Source organism: Schistocerca gregaria, chromosome 7 (genome assembly GCF_023897955.1).
Source record: "Schistocerca gregaria isolate iqSchGreg1 chromosome 7, iqSchGreg1.2, whole genome shotgun sequence".
Lineage (NCBI taxonomy): Eukaryota > Metazoa > Arthropoda > Insecta > Orthoptera > Acrididae > Schistocerca > Schistocerca gregaria.
In genome coordinates, this window is record NC_064926.1 from 533,954,169 (window position 1) to 533,970,003 (window position 15,835).

Sequence of the window (15,835 nt, forward strand, 5' to 3'; positions counted from 1 at the left end):
TGTGTCACAAGCCTTTTTCAGGTCAAAGAAGACAGCTATAAGGTGTTGACATTGGTCAAAAGCTGATCAGATGGCAGACTCCAGGTACATCAGATTATCAGTAGTTGAACAGCCTTGGCAAAAACCACCCTAGCACGGAGCCAGAAGACCTTGAGACTCCAAGAGCCAGCACAGCTGCTGCCTCACTATGCGTTCAAGCAACTTATCAAGAACATTGGTGAGACTAATTGAGCGATAACTGTCCATTTCTAGAGAAAGCTTACACGGGTTCAGCACTGGGACAAAGATGCTTTCTTGCCACTGCAATGGGAATACACCCTCACTCCAGATGTGGTTAAAGATGGCAAGGATATAACGCTGACAATCCAACAATAGGTGTTTCAGAGGTTGGTTGTAGATGCGATCTGCCCCCGGGGCTGTATCAGGGCAGTGGGCTAGGACACTGACGAATTCCTACTCACTGAATGGAGCATTATATGACTCCAGGTGGCATGTAGTAAATGATAGCTTTCACTCCAGCAGCTGTTTTAGGACATGAAAGGCAGGTTGATAATTGTCAGATGTACAGGATCGAGCATAATGCAGGGCAAAATTTTCAGCGACGGCATCTGGGTCAGTGTAGACAGCACCATTCAGGGTAATACGAGGTACACCTGCAGATGTCTGATATCCATAGGCATGTCTGATCTTTGCCCATATCTGTGAAGGAGAGGTACATACTGTTCCTAGCATTCTCACTTCTGTCGTTTCATTAGGTGGTGGACACCAGCATGGGGTCACTTAAAGGCAATGAAGTGTTCCATCAATGTGTGCCGCTTATGGTATTGGAGAGCCTGCCTAAGACCTCTAACAGCCCCTGCCATTTCTAATGACCACCAAGGTATGGCCTTCCATTGGATGGTCCCTAGGAACAGAGGAATGCTACAGCTCCAGAAAGAATGACTGTAGTTGTATTCTGGAACGCCTCATTGATATCTCTGTGCAGAGGGGAGCCAGGGGCAACAGCAGAGGCAAAATCACTGCAGTCAACACAGCTGAGAGTCCATCTGGGAAGGCGTCCATGGGAGTGATGCTGACGGAGGGACAGGAAGGTCGAGGAGTGGTCACTACCATGCAGTACATCATGGACTTTACAGTGGATAGATGCGAGATGACAAGGGCTGCAGGTGGAAAAGTCATTGGCTGGGAAAGTTCAGTGCACCACACTGAAGCATAGGAGGGGCACCACTAATCACGAGGCAAAGCTCAAGTTGTGCCAGTAAGTTTTTGAGATCTTTACCGCAGCCAGCGATAGTGGTTCCATCCCACAAAGGGTTATGGACATTGAAATCACCCAAGATTAGGAAAGGTGATGGAGCTGAGAAACCAATGCAAACATTAGGAGGGAGGTAAACATTGCAGATGATAATATCCTGCAATACCGTTATCCAAAGAGCCACAGCCTTCAAAGGTGTATCAAGAGACCCAAGTTCACTATGTAGAGTGCCCAACACACTGTCAGAGTTAACACAATTCTTATAATGTCTCCACTATCCACGAAGGGCCAGGGTCCTCATTGCTGGAAATCAAGTCTCCTGAACAGCAATTCAGAAGGCAGGTGAAGTGCTCAAAAGATGTCACAGCTCAACCAGGTGGTGGAAAAAATTGCTACAATTCCACCGGAGAATAATGTTGTCAATGTGCTTTGAGGCAATGAATGGATCAAGGAGGCAGGTTATGCCCTAAGGTCACTTGCTGTCATTGGTTGAGGGGTTATGGCATCATCAACACACATAGGTTCTAGGTTCTGTTGTGTGGTGCAAGATGGGGCCTCATGGGCCACCGGAAACTCCACCTTGGCCACAGGAGTGGAACAGTTGGGGTCTGGTGGTGTGGGGCTACTGGAATCTCCTTCTTCTTAGAGGATTTCTTTTTATCTTTCCTCTCTTTAAGGGGTTGGGATAATTGCAAGGGCTTCTCTGAATGAGTTTCAGGCAATGATGATGATCATGAGGCCCTATGAGCAACAGCCTGTGGCTACTTCAGCCACTGGCTGGTGACCCGTTACAGATTGGCAGAAACCTTGGAAGAAAGTGTTCTGAGAGACCTCTTTCTGGCAAGAGAAGCCAGAGGAAGGAAGAAGATGATTTGTCTCCAGCTGGGAGGTGGGGACCAATGTACTCATTGGGTGGGAAGCCAACAATCCCAAAGTAGGTGAGGAGGAAGCAGCAAGAGGAGAGTCTCCAACCATCAGGGGGGCAGGCATGGTCAAGCGAACCTGAGAGCCCTCTGCAGAAGGTGTAATGAGCATGAGTACCGTTGTCAAAGGGGACGACTTTGTTGTATCTGTAGCATATGGCAATGTTATACATGTTGGGTGCAACAACCCATACTACTTCTTGGCCTCTTGATAAGTTAGTTTCTCTAGAGACATATACCCTGAAAACCAGTGCAATCTGGTTAACAGAGAGAATGGTGCTTTCTACAACATAGAGATGGGGAGGTATAAAAGGAGTGCTCACTTGCAGTGGTCATCCACAATCTCTGCAGATGGGGCTATAATTGCAATGTGAACACATGTGCCCGAATTTCAGACACTTGAAGCACTGCATTAAGGGTGGGGGTGGGGGGGTGGGGGGGGGCAGGTATTGGTGGAAAATGTTACCCTGAACCATATTAGAACTATTATGGGGAGTGACAGTCACCAGTATGTCACCCAGCTTGTTATAAGTGAGCAGGAATCGTGACTGTGCAAGGGATGCTGTTTTGACCAAAATGAACTGTTTTTCATTTGAGAGCCGGCTGCCATTTCCCGAAACTTGTCCTCTGTCTACTCCACATATGGGAACATTTTAGGGCATCTCTGTATTAAACAAGGACTTTTCTTCCACAGCAACTGCTGGGGTTGTATGGCCACCAGAGGGAGATATCTTCTGCTTCATTTGCAGCTCATCCACCATGGTTCCACCCACTCTGAATGGAGGCTCTCCCCATGAATGCCACTCACCCTCAGCAATGGCTACCTGGCCAGTAATCCATTGCTCAGAGACCCATGTCCCAGACACGACGGCCACATACTCTTTGGCGCACATGGGGAGTTTTCAGCTCTGGAACCAACAGTGACATCCCTGCATGCTGGGTTTTCGGTGTGCTATCTTATTAAAGGGAAGGGTGCAAAGATGGAAAGGCACAAGGGTGGAGCATACACTGCACTCGGTGACCTTCCTTGCACAATCTGCACTTCTGGAGAATTTTGAAAAGTGGTGGCAGGCCAAACACAACAATGGGGATCATGTATTTATTTAATAAAAAGTTGTAGAAAATGCTGGAAGTGGAAACTCAAATCCCTAATCACAAACCAGGTCAAAGCAGGGTCTGTACCAAGAAAACCATCTGAAGGAGAGGCAGAGGGGGAAAGGGATTGTGGAAGTGCAAGCTTGCAGCAAAGGAAGGAAGAAATGCTGCAAAGGCTGCTCCCTTGGCGGGAGAGGTGAAGGTGGCAGCCAGAGCTAATAGTCATGTGTGCATGAGGTGTGACACTGCTCGTGTAAATATGTATTGTTTTCCTTTCTTTTCTGAAGAAAGCTTTGGCCAAAAGCTCAGTGTGTAAAAGTCTTTTCATTGTGTCTGTCTGCAACTCAAAGTATCATATTTATGGTAAGTAGCAATCTATCCCTTCCACAATTGTTAATGCTGTAAGTACATTTTTTAAATACATAACAAAATCAGCATAAGTGAACTTGTTAAACTTCTAAGTTAAAGAAATATTGTATCAGACATTATGATTTCAGATGTAATTTTCAAGGATTATTTCTATTCATCGAAGACGGAGGCATTGCATTGGACTTTGCGACAATGATGTTCTACTTTGTAACCTAATGTGCCCCAGAGAGGAGTTTTTTTAATGTGTAAACTATTCCGATGTAAGGAAGGCCTTTTCAAAAGATTTGGAAAATATTTAGTAATTTACTATAACAGACACAACTAAAATTGATTCAGAATTGGTTTAGTATAACTGTAATGTTAGCAATGCCTTATAAATTGTTAGATTCCTATTTTTCCAGTTTTATTTTGTGTTGGTTTTATGTACAGGTTTTTTCATTTTAAGTTCATGTGCATGTATTTTTGATTTTTGTTGCATATTTACCTTTGTTGTGTATATTTCTGGTATTTTTGTATATATTTAAAACAAAGAAATACACAAAAATGTTTCGAAATCAATACTACTCAGTATTCTTATGACTTGAGCTGAACACATTACACTCCATACAAAACACTGCTGAAGTGATATGTATCTTTATCAACATGTCCTAAGCCCATGTGAAGCGGCTGGTAAGCAGTATTAAATAGTTTGTTGGCCCATTTGTACATACATTCAAAGAAACCTCAATCCATCATTTTTATCGAAACTGTTTGAACTGTGAACATGGGCACGTATGCACACATGCACACATACATAACGATGATTTATAATCATGTAACCATATAAAGTGTAATCAAAATTACATTGTACAAAAAAGTACGTGGTCCCCAAAATCAAACTTCGCTGGGGCCCCAAAATTCCTTAAACCAGCCCATAGAAGAAAATGTAACTTAACTTTTCAGTAAATTAGCTGACTGACTTTTGCAAATGCATTATCACTGAACTTCTCAAGGCAGTTCTGCACAGGAAGAACGTGAATTCAATAATAATAATAATAATAATAATAATAATAGAAAATGGAACACAGGCAATATCAAAAATAGAACGAGCAAGATATCTGGGTATGCTAGCTGATAACTTCAAACGGAAGATGACTTTACCAACTGATAAGATTTTGAAGAACATTTAAAGGATTTTGATTCTTCTTTGATGATCAATTTGTAAATTCAAACTGCAAGAATACGCAATATCATTCTTTATTGTTGCACACAACACAAGATCCCATATTGCAACATTATTACTGAACAATCAAGTTTAGGAACATTTGCTCTCTGCTCTTTAATTGATTTTTGTGATCAAAATACCAGAAAATTAGTTTTACATGCTTACATTCATTAATGAAAGACGGAATAGTAACATAGAGTATTTCTACACTAGAGCTAAAGTGTATACAGTATAAAATATGCAATGAAACCAATCAATTATTGACAAAATTATTTAATTGGATAGATAAAAAAGATCTACTCACCAAGCGGCAGCAGAACACACACATAAAAGACAGTTGTAACTGACAAGCTTTCAGAGCCAGTGGCTCCTTCTCCAGGCATAAGGGTTGAAGAGGAAGGAAGAGAGGTGAAGGAAAAGGACTGAAGAGGTCTAGAAAAAGGGGTAGATTTTGGGAAAGTCACCCAGAACCACGCAGGTCAGGGGAGAATTACCATACGGGATGAGAAGGAAAGACTGAGTGAGTATACTTTTTTTTATCTATCCAGTTAAATAAAATATGCAATGAGGTATATGACTGTTGTATGGCTTCAAGCTTCCTGAACATAATTACGCAACAAGGCATGCCAACAACAGATTCACAACATATTTAATCTGTTATCAAATTTGCCATTCATATCAGCTTAAATTTTGAATTATAACTCTAGGAATAAAAATGCTTTCTACTAATCTGGATTTTACCTGATACTGAAACAGAAAATGCCAACTTACACTGAAGATATCTGCTTACCTTCATAGTAAATTAAAGGCAATGACAGACTATAAAAACAAACTGATCGTTCCTTGACAACTCCCATTATAGTATTTCACTCACACTGGTTTGTTGTTGCACACATCATCACCATTTTTCTGGTGTGGAGCACACAAATAACTAGCTGATCTTGCCTCAGACAGACCTAATAATTATGTTTAACACAAGCTTTTGATCTAGCCATACATTAACAATAAAAAATTAACAAAAGAAAAAAAAACTGAATTTCTTCAAGTAATGCAAGAAGGAAAAATTTGATACTTAGTATGTGTGTTGTTATTTTATCTTAACTTATACTCTGTCAAGAGACTGTTGCCATTTTATGTAAGGTTATGTAATGTACTCATGTTTGCATTTATTTCTAAGTTACAGCTGTAAAAATGTCATGTACAAAGGAAGTAAATTACTTACATGCCACGGCAATGTTCTTCACCAACAATGTCACACATACACGGCCTAGTAAATGTATTGCACGCTGCTTCTCCAGGAGATGAGAACGGAACTTTCGAATATCAATGACATGCTTTGATCTGCGACAGTACTTCCAACGTCTTCTCCATTTCCTGTGAGAAGTGGTAGATAGAGCATTACCTAGTACAGACACAGTTTACTGTGTAAATGAAACCACACACTTCAATACTCTGCAACTGATAGTAATGTCAAAATGGTGTTGACATTTACACAAAAAATTCTCCATAAATAAAGCTGTTTCTCATGGTAAATTTTCATTTTACACTTCAAAGCTACATTTAAATTAGTTAAATTTTTTTCTAAATAATTGCCAATCATTAACTATTTTATTAAAACTGTGATTTAGAAATTTCTTAGCCATTAACTTTCTTTGAATTGTAACTGTAACTCACTGATTACCAGAAGCAAAATTTCACTGTCAGTATGGACAAATTTGCAAACTGTATCAGAATCATTAGAGTTGACAATCATTGTCATGTCACAATCAGTGCATCAAAACTATACAGTTCCATGACATGTACTAGCTAGGCAGCCATTTACTTTCAAGGGAAAGATAAGGGAAGAAAATGAAATTCTGAAGCAGCCAGCCAGCATCAGTTTTAATGACAGATAGTCTCCCTATGTCTTGTCTGTCTGCAGTAGCTGCCCTACAGTTGGCAACATTTGGGAGACTGCTCCATCAAGTGGGGCAATAATCATAGCAAGTGAAAGCACGAAACATGCTGTGTTTTCTCGGCTGACACCAGGTATCATTGAAGTATAACACTGTGTGATCTAAAAACTACTATCAATAAAGAATATCAGTCCCCACCTCCCCACTCCTAGAATCCAATCAAAAATAGAATGCAATGATGTTCTTGACAAACTGAAATTACACTACATAGGATGTCCCTCGCAAGACTAATCAGGCACATTTTCTGTGGTGTTTTAGCAGATACCTGCTTTGGCAGACATTTGCAATTATTTCTTTGTCTTTTTTTCCTTTCTTTGCAATGTATAGTTGGAGTCAGCCTAAACGAAAACTGCTCAGCTGGTGTTCTCCACCTACAAATTGGTAAAATTTGGTGTTGCTTAAAGTACTGTTTTGGATGTCAGGTTAAAAATACTTATTTTAACATGGGAGATTTTATAAATTACATATGCCATAAAAAAGGCGAACTTACAACAAACTAATTTTCGTTGATTTTCTGGATACAGAAAATGACATGAATGTAAAAACCTGAACTTGACATGAATATTAAAAAAAAATTCTGTAACAAAATTCACTAGGTATTTCTGTCTTCTGCCCAATTTTTCATGCTCATTTGTCCCTGTTTATTTTTACTGAATATGCCAATGATATTTTCAATGTCCACATCTGTTTCTTTATGGATATTTACAAGAGCCAATCTATTTAGTCTCACCAGCCCCATTGTGTTACACAAATAAGTCTTTATTCGTCTCAAAATAGAGAAGCTTAGTTCAGGAGTGCTTGTGGTGACAGAAATAGTCCCGAATATTTGAAGTAAAACATGTATGTTTGGGAAAACTGCTTGTCACAGTTCTTTAAAGCTTCAGTTGCTGTTTTGAGTCTTTTACCTTCACCAACCCACTTTTTCTTCCATAGTTTCAGCTCTCCTTTCATTAAAATACATCCAATGTATATTAATAAATAATAAGACACCCATTTTAAGTTAAATGATACTTATCGGTTTAGATAGTAATCTATTTGCCACTCTCATTCTTTTGTTAACTTGATGTACATTGCAACCTATATTGCTACATAATTATTAAAAAAATAGTCAAATATTCGCTGATTTCTGAAGTCATTTTATCCAGTTTAATATGGCCACTCTTGTACCACCCCTGCTTATCTTTCAATTGAGTTATTTGGAACACATCAATATTAATCAACTATTGCTTAAAGTTATCACGAATGTTTGTGTGGATAATATTATGGTGCAGAGTGAAAAATGTCAGTTTCCAACTACACAAGTAAGCAGCTAAGACATCCTCTTGACAACCAATAATTTAATACCCTGTCTACTGACCAAGTAGTTTTGGTCCATGTTGTTAAGGGGAAAAATAATCAAATCAAATGGGTTGCTGGGCTGTGATTCAAAATAACAGCATCCCATATTGGTAGCATTGTTCTTCTAATTGAAGGAAGTATGGATGAAGTTAAACACCTGGTTGATGACGTGGTCATTACAGATTAATCCTAAATCAATTGAGTTATTTAGAAACACATCAGTGTCGATCAATTATTGCTTCAAGTTATCATGAATGTTTGTGTGGATAACACTATTGTTCTTTGTAAACCAAATTTCTGCACTCTTTCTCTGGCAGCATGTCTTTTTTTCTGTCCCCCATTAAGTTCCCACTGATAACGGAAACCTTTAAAGATGTGGACCAGTGACCTATGCTTTGTCTGATCTGAGAAGTCTCATCAGTTCGATACAACTTGCGATCTTATCTCACATCCATGAACAATTTGTTGGTAACTGTAGGTTTGATTTCAAATATCGTAATCTCTATTATTCATTCACAATCTTTTGACACGTTATCTTGCTGAGGATTTGTCCTTCAAATTTCACAGGTTTAGTCCCAACAGGCCCGTCATTCAGAGGCATTCACTTAGCGCACACACACTGTTTGAATTTCTATTTTGTTCTGTCTTAGACTGTGTGCCTTGAGATGACTTCTCTCTTGATTAAAGCAAGTTTCTGCAAAAAGCAGTCGCCTTTTTCTCTCACCTGCTGTTTTAGGCAACTCTTTCACTAGTTTTTAGTTGTGTGATTTCCCCAAAATATTTAAAATTGTCAACTGCTTCTGCCTTACCATGCTCTCTTTCTCTCTAGATAATGACAGACTGCTCTGATGTTTGTCACACATGTGTCAAAAGAAATTTGGAGTCAGGCTTTTTTTGCTTGTTGTTTTAGTATATTCACAGGGTGGTGCACAAAATGTGTTACCATTTTGTTTTTTTAATATAAAGTTTATTGTCAATATAATCTGAAAGGAATTAATGATGATGTAAATAAAACAGAAAGAAACTTCCAATGGGAAAAATATATTAAAAACAAAGATTCCAAGACTTACCAAGCGGGAAAGCGCCGGCAGACAGACACATGAACAAAACACACAAACACACACACATAATTACGAGCTTTCGCAACTGGCAGTTGCTTCGTCAGGAAAGAGGGAAGGAGAGGGAAAAATGAAAGGATGTGGGTTTTAAGGGAGAGGGTAAGGAGTCATTCCAATCCCGGGAGCGGAAAGACTTCCCTTAGGGGAAAAAAAGGACAGGTGTACACTCGCACACACACACACACACACATATCCATCCGCACATACACAGACACAAGCAGACATATTTGTCTGTGTATGTGCGGATGGATATGTGTGTGTGTGTGCGCGCGAGTGTACACCTGTCCTTTTTTTCCCCTAAGGGAAGTCTTTCCGCTCCCGGGATTGGAATGACTCCTTACCCTCTCCCTTAAAACCCACATCCTTTCATTTTTCCCTCTCCTTCCCTCTTTCCTGACGAAGCAACTGCCAGTTGCGAAAGCTCGTAATTATGTGTGTGTGTTTGTGTGTTTTGTTCATGTGTCTGTCTGCCGGCGCTTTCCCGCTTGGTAAGTCTTGGAATCTTTGTTTTTAATATAATCTGAAAGGAACATATACTACAATGAAGAGCCGTCCATGGAGATTGGTTCTAACTCAGCACATGCTTAATATGTCCACCATTTCATTTCCTAACTTCCTTCAAATGAACACTGAAGTTAGTGATTACCCTACGGCACTAGTCTTCTGTAATTTCATTGCAAGCTTGAAGAATAAGTCTTCTGAGCTCCATTAAATCACGTGAATGTTTCAGGAAATTTTTTTCGTTTAGGTACCGCCAAAGAAAAAAGTCACATGGATTGAGGTCTGGTCTATTGCGGGCCAATTTTGTCCGTCATTTGAAGCGACCTGGAAACCTGAGTGAAATGATCCGCATGTCGAAATGCTTGTGTAAAAACTCCAACACCGTGTTTGCAGTATGTGGCCTTGCTCCATCTTGCATGAGCCACTGTATGTTGAAGGGCAAGGCAGTAGCTAGAAGCTGTGGAATGAAGCTATTGCGAAGCATGCTCAAATAACGCTTGCTGTTCGCAGTTTCTTTAAAGAAAAAGAGTCCAATAAATCCATGACTGGAAATTGCTGCCCACACTGTAATCCTCTGAGCATAATGTTGTCGTTTATGAAGCACTTGTGGGTTTTCAGTGGACCAAAAGCGTACATTTTGTTTGTTAACCACACCGTCTAAATGAAAATGCGCCTTGTCTGAAAACCAAACATTGTTGATAGTTTCTTCACTATCCTCCGCCCACTGAGCAAACAGTAGTCTCTGCTGCTTGTGTTCTTCAGTGAGCTTCTGTGCACAGGTCATCTTGTATGGGTACATATGGAGGTCACTTTTTAGAATGTGTTGAACGGAGCGTCTGGATATTCCCAGTTGCACTGCTGCCTTTCTACACGATTTCCCGGGACTTCCCTGTACAGCAACTTGTACCGCTTCAATATTCTCCAGCGAACAAACAGGCTTAGGCCAAGGTCGCTTCACTTCCAATATTGTTCCTTCCTGTACAAATTTATCGTCCAATGTGTGGATGGTCTTCTTGCAAGGGACCCATCGTGTGTTAAACTGTTGTCAAAAACACCTCTAAGTCACAACAAGGCTTTTAGTTTCACGAAAAAGTAACACAATTGCCGATCGTTGCTGTGTCGTCAATCTTCCATTGTCAGCCATTCCTGCTTACTAGTTTCCTAGTGGCAGTATCGTGAATTACATGTCATTTCGGAACTCATTTGTTTTTCCAAGCTCTGCTGGTACTGCTGTAGAGATCCCATCGGGATATCTAATGTGTGTTGTAAACTGTGAACGAAACAGTTGGTAACACATTTCGTACGCCACCCTGTATATTGTCTGTCAATTAGATCGTGAGATTGTTGGTGAAAGCAAGGAAGTTGCTCTTGATCCTACTTTTAGATACTCCAGTGTCTACGTAACCGAGCAACCCTTTCCTGCCTAGTTCTTTTTTCCAGTCATGGATGATTTCCAAATCCAAGTTAAAAAGAAATGATGACAGCTCATCAATCTCTCTCACCCCTACTTTATTATTAGACTCCTTGGAGAATTGCCCCATAAAATACTTTAAAATGGGTACCTGTTAATGTCAACTAGATAATTTCTATTGACTTTGTGTCCACTCTGGATTCTAGCAGTATGCCAAATAACACTTCCCTGCCATCCAAATCATATACTTTTTGAAGTGTAGAAAGAGCACTACCATATCTTTGTAGAAAGTTTCCCAGTACTCTTTCCAACCACCACATCTGTTCCACACGTGATCTTCCTTTTCTTTAGCCTGCTTGTTATTCCTCAAGCTGATGATCTATTTGTTCCACTGTCTTTGTCTGCAGTGTGTTTGATAGTAATTTATTTGTTATAGGACCAATCAAACAGCACAACAGTTGCTGAGATTGATTGTATCACCTTTTCATGCAAAGGATGAATCAGATCAGTTTTCTAATTATCATCAGGGATTAATTCTGATTCCCAGGTGTTTTCCATTTCTTGCTTCAATGCTGTAATTGTCATTTCCTCCCCTCTTTTCAGTATTTCTTCTGTTATAGGGTCTTTCCTTGAGGCTTTGTGATTAACTATTGAAAGGTATTTTTCGCCTGGTGGGACCGAATTTTCATTACTTTGTTCTGGAATTATTCCTGACCATTTATCTTCCAGGTCTTCAGAATTTAACAATTTCTCAAAGTGTCTGGCCAAGAGTCACAATTTTCACTTGCACTTTCCCATTTTTCTTGGAAAATTTAGGGTTGAAGGTTGCTACCTATTTAAGTGCTTTTAGGTAGTCCTGTAGAAGGTTCAGCTATCTTTGTTCTTAAATTATGTTTTAGTGCTTGAATTTCCCTGGAGATTTGATTTATTTTGGTTTGCTCCATGATCTTCATGTCTGTCAGTACACTTCTTTTAATGTCTCCTATTTGCTTTCTATTTTGTCTCCATATCATGCTTTATAGAGGGTATAAAAATATCGTGCCAGAGAAAAAGAAAACTGTATATAATATCCAGACAATCCAATAATCCCCTCCAGATGAACTATTATGGGGCTTAATGTAAAATTTTAACTAAAGTCATTTAAAAATCTAAAAGTATGTGCATAGAATCTGAAATTAATTGTTCAAATAATAAAATCAGAACAATTTGGAATGTAATAAAGAGGGAAACAGGTACTGCACCATCTTACAATGTAAAAACTGCTGTCCTAAAAATTAATGATTTGGAAATAACTGATAGTAAACAGATAACAGACATTAATAACCACTTGCTAACTGTCACTTCTCAAATAGGTTGCAGTGGTGACCTAAGGGAAGCTGCAGATATTCTGAAACTTAACATTCCACAAAGTTTTAATGGTAAAAAAGTACCACCCAAAACTGTTAATGAAATAAAAAAATAATAATTCACTCATTGAAAAGAAAAGGATATTCAGGTATAGATAAAATCTCTAGTAAACTGTTGAAAGCCTGCAGTAATGATGTAAGTATAGTATATGCTCACATTTGCAATACGTCTCTTTGTGAGGGAGTTGTTACAGAGAGAATGAAATATGCCATTGTGAGACCTCTTTTCAAGTCTGATGATATTACAGATGTCAAAAATTATTGTCCTGTCTCTCTCTTAACAACGTTTTCAAAGGTTCTTGAAAAGGCAGTGTATAACAGGATTGTGGCACATCTTGATGAACTTAATATTATTAACCATAGACAGTTTGGTTTTCAAAAAGGGGTTTCCACAGAACGTGCCATATACTCACTCACAAATGATGTCTTGGAGTCTATTAATAGTAATAAGTCACCAGTTAGTGTCTTCTGTGATCTTTCCAAGGCCTTTGATTGTGTAAACCGCAAGATACTCTTGGAGAAGGCCTATCATTACGGAATCAAAGGGCCTATAGGTAACTGGCTAAAAATCACATCTTGAAGACAGGAAACAAAATGTGGTTCTAAATGGCTGCAACAAAGGATCTTCTATCTAGTGGATTCTGAAAGGTGCAAAATCCAGCCCTTAATTAACTCCAAAATAATTACCAGGTTTGTCAAAAGTATTGTTTGTATAACTATATCTGTTAATTTCATTATTTAAACAAATAATTTGGCCTAATCACTGTGATAGAATAAACTGTTAAAAAGAAGGAACTTTTCAATGTATTCACTTAATTGAATGAGATATGTTTTAATTGTAATTTCTGTAACTTAAAACATCGTACAAAGAATAGTTTCAGTGCCTATTATTGTGAGGATATGCAAAGGATGGATTTTTGGTTGTGAGCCAGTCAGTCCATGGCCGATTTTCAGAAGGGATTTATGTATTGTTTCAAGCAACAACAATACACCAACTTAACAGTGAAATGAGTGCAACACAAATAGGCCATGTGTTAGATCAAGTAATGACAATACCTGTTCAAATTATTTATGAAGTAATGTCACACGTGCCGAATTATTCTGCAAAAACTGTGAACAGTGTGGTTAGGTTTTTACTGCTCATGAATGTTGAACAGCAAACTGTTGTTGCACTATGCTGGTATTGCCTGCAACCTATTAATGAGTCTTATCAACCGATAGTGAACTGGCCAGATAACTGTGAAATGTGTCTGGGGAGGGGGTTGCGAACAGTGAAAGTAAAGAACTGTGAAACGCAACTGCGTAAGTGTCGGCTTCGTCATTTACAGTAGTCAGTGTTGAATTTCTACCCCTCATTTTTCAGCCAGTATAACAATGCAGTATGTCAACACTGAGGGTTATTGCTGAAGGAATAAAGCAGGCAAATGTTACAAGCTCTAAAACAACTTAGTTCAGCCACTTTTGCACTTAGAATCATTGCAAATCTTGGGGAGAGACAAATTTCATTCAATAATGTCATATGGAATAACGTTCTGGGGCAACTCATCTTTAAGAAAGATGGTCTTCATTGCACAAAAATGTTCTGTAAGACTAATATGTGGTGCTCACCCATGATCATCTTGTAGACATCTATTTAAGGAGTTGGGCATTCAGACCACTCCTTCATAGTATATTTACTCTGTCATGAAGTTTGTTGTAAATAATCCACTACAGTTCAACGATGTACATTATTACAACACCGGAAGGAAAACTGACATTCAATACTCCACATTAAGGTCATCTTTAACGCAAAAAGGGGTGCAAAGCAAAATTGTAAAACAAACTGAGAAAGTTTTTCTTGGAAACTCCTATGCTGTATAAGAACTTCTATTACTGTACTGTATAAAAGTTGGTGGGTAGGACTTACTAATCCACAACATCTGTATATATTTTTCCTTTTGAAAAAATATAAAGAAAGAAAGTAAGAAAATCAACTCAGAAATGTACGAATGTAACCATATGTACAAATTAATTTGCAATGTGAATGCAAAATAACTCATTCCACATCATTATTATCTATCATCCAAAAGATCCATGGATCGAGAAACTAACTAATGAAGAGTCAAAAGCAGATCATATAAATCACCTTGGACCGTTAGAAATGTCTTCCAGTGCCACATCTCAACAAAGGTCAGTAATTTTATTTGCACAAGCTCTAGACATTTGACTTAGTTTTATTCATGAAATAGCATGCAACAATGGCTACTGAGTGGTTTGAGAGGAACCAATTGATTGACAGGTCAGTAATGACGTATATCATTTGAGTTAAAATGGGCTGAAGATCATTTCAAACACAAAACTAGGATTCTGGTCCGATAATTCTGCTAGCCATAACAAACATCCAAATACACTCCTTGAAATTGAAATAAGAACACCGTGAATTCATTGTCCCAGGAAGGGGAAACTTTATTGACACATTCCTGGGGTCAGATACATCACATGATCACACTGACAGAACCACAGGCACATAGACACAGGCAACAGAGCATGCACAATGTCGGCACTAGTACAGTGTATATCCACCTTTCGCAGCAATGCAGGCTGCTATTCTCCCATGGAGACGATCGTAGAGATGCTGGATGTAGTCCTGTGGAACGGCTTGCCATGCCATTTCCACCTGGCGCCTCAGTTGGACTAGCATTCGTGCAGACCGCGTGAGAAGACGCTTCATCCAGTCCCAAACATGCTCAATGGGGGACAGATCCGGAGATCTTGCTGGCCAGGGTAGTTGACTTACACCTTCTAGAGCACGTTGGGTGGCACGGGATACATGCGGACGTGCATTGTCCTGTTGGAACAGCAAGTTCCCTTGCCGGTCTAGGAATGGTTGAACGATGGGTTTGATGATGGTTTGGATGTACCGTGCACTATTCAGTGTCCCCTCGACGATCACCAGAGGTGTACGGCCAGTGTAGGAGATCGCTCCCCACACCATGATGCCGGGTGTTGGCCCTGTGTGCCTCGGTCGTATGCAGTCCTGATTGTGGTGCTCACCTGCACGGCGCCAAACACGCATACGACCATCATTGGCACCAAGGCAGAAAAGACTCTCATCGCTGAAGACGACACGTCTCCATTCGTCCCTCCATTCACGCCTGTCGCGACACCACTGGAGGCGGGCTGCACGATGTTGGGGCGTGAGCGGAAGACGTGTGCGGGACCGTAGCCCAGCATCATGGAGACGGTTGCGAATGGTCCTCGCCGATACCCCCGGAGCACCA

The 15,835-nt window shown here is 39.7% G+C and overlaps 1 protein-coding gene across 3 annotated transcripts in view; it reads right to left on the bottom strand.

Moving 5' to 3' along the window:
- The window catches only part of LOC126282025 (protein lethal(2)k10201), a 224,791-nt gene that overhangs the window by 39,829 nt on the left and 169,127 nt on the right, over nucleotides 1–15,835 (bottom strand). For all 3 annotated transcript variants that reach the window (XM_049981421.1, XM_049981424.1, XM_049981422.1), the window contains exon 4: nucleotides 6,069–6,220. In XM_049981421.1, coding sequence (XP_049837378.1) covers nucleotides 6,069–6,220 — 152 coding nt within the window. The remainder of the gene's footprint in view (nucleotides 1–6,068; nucleotides 6,221–15,835) is intronic.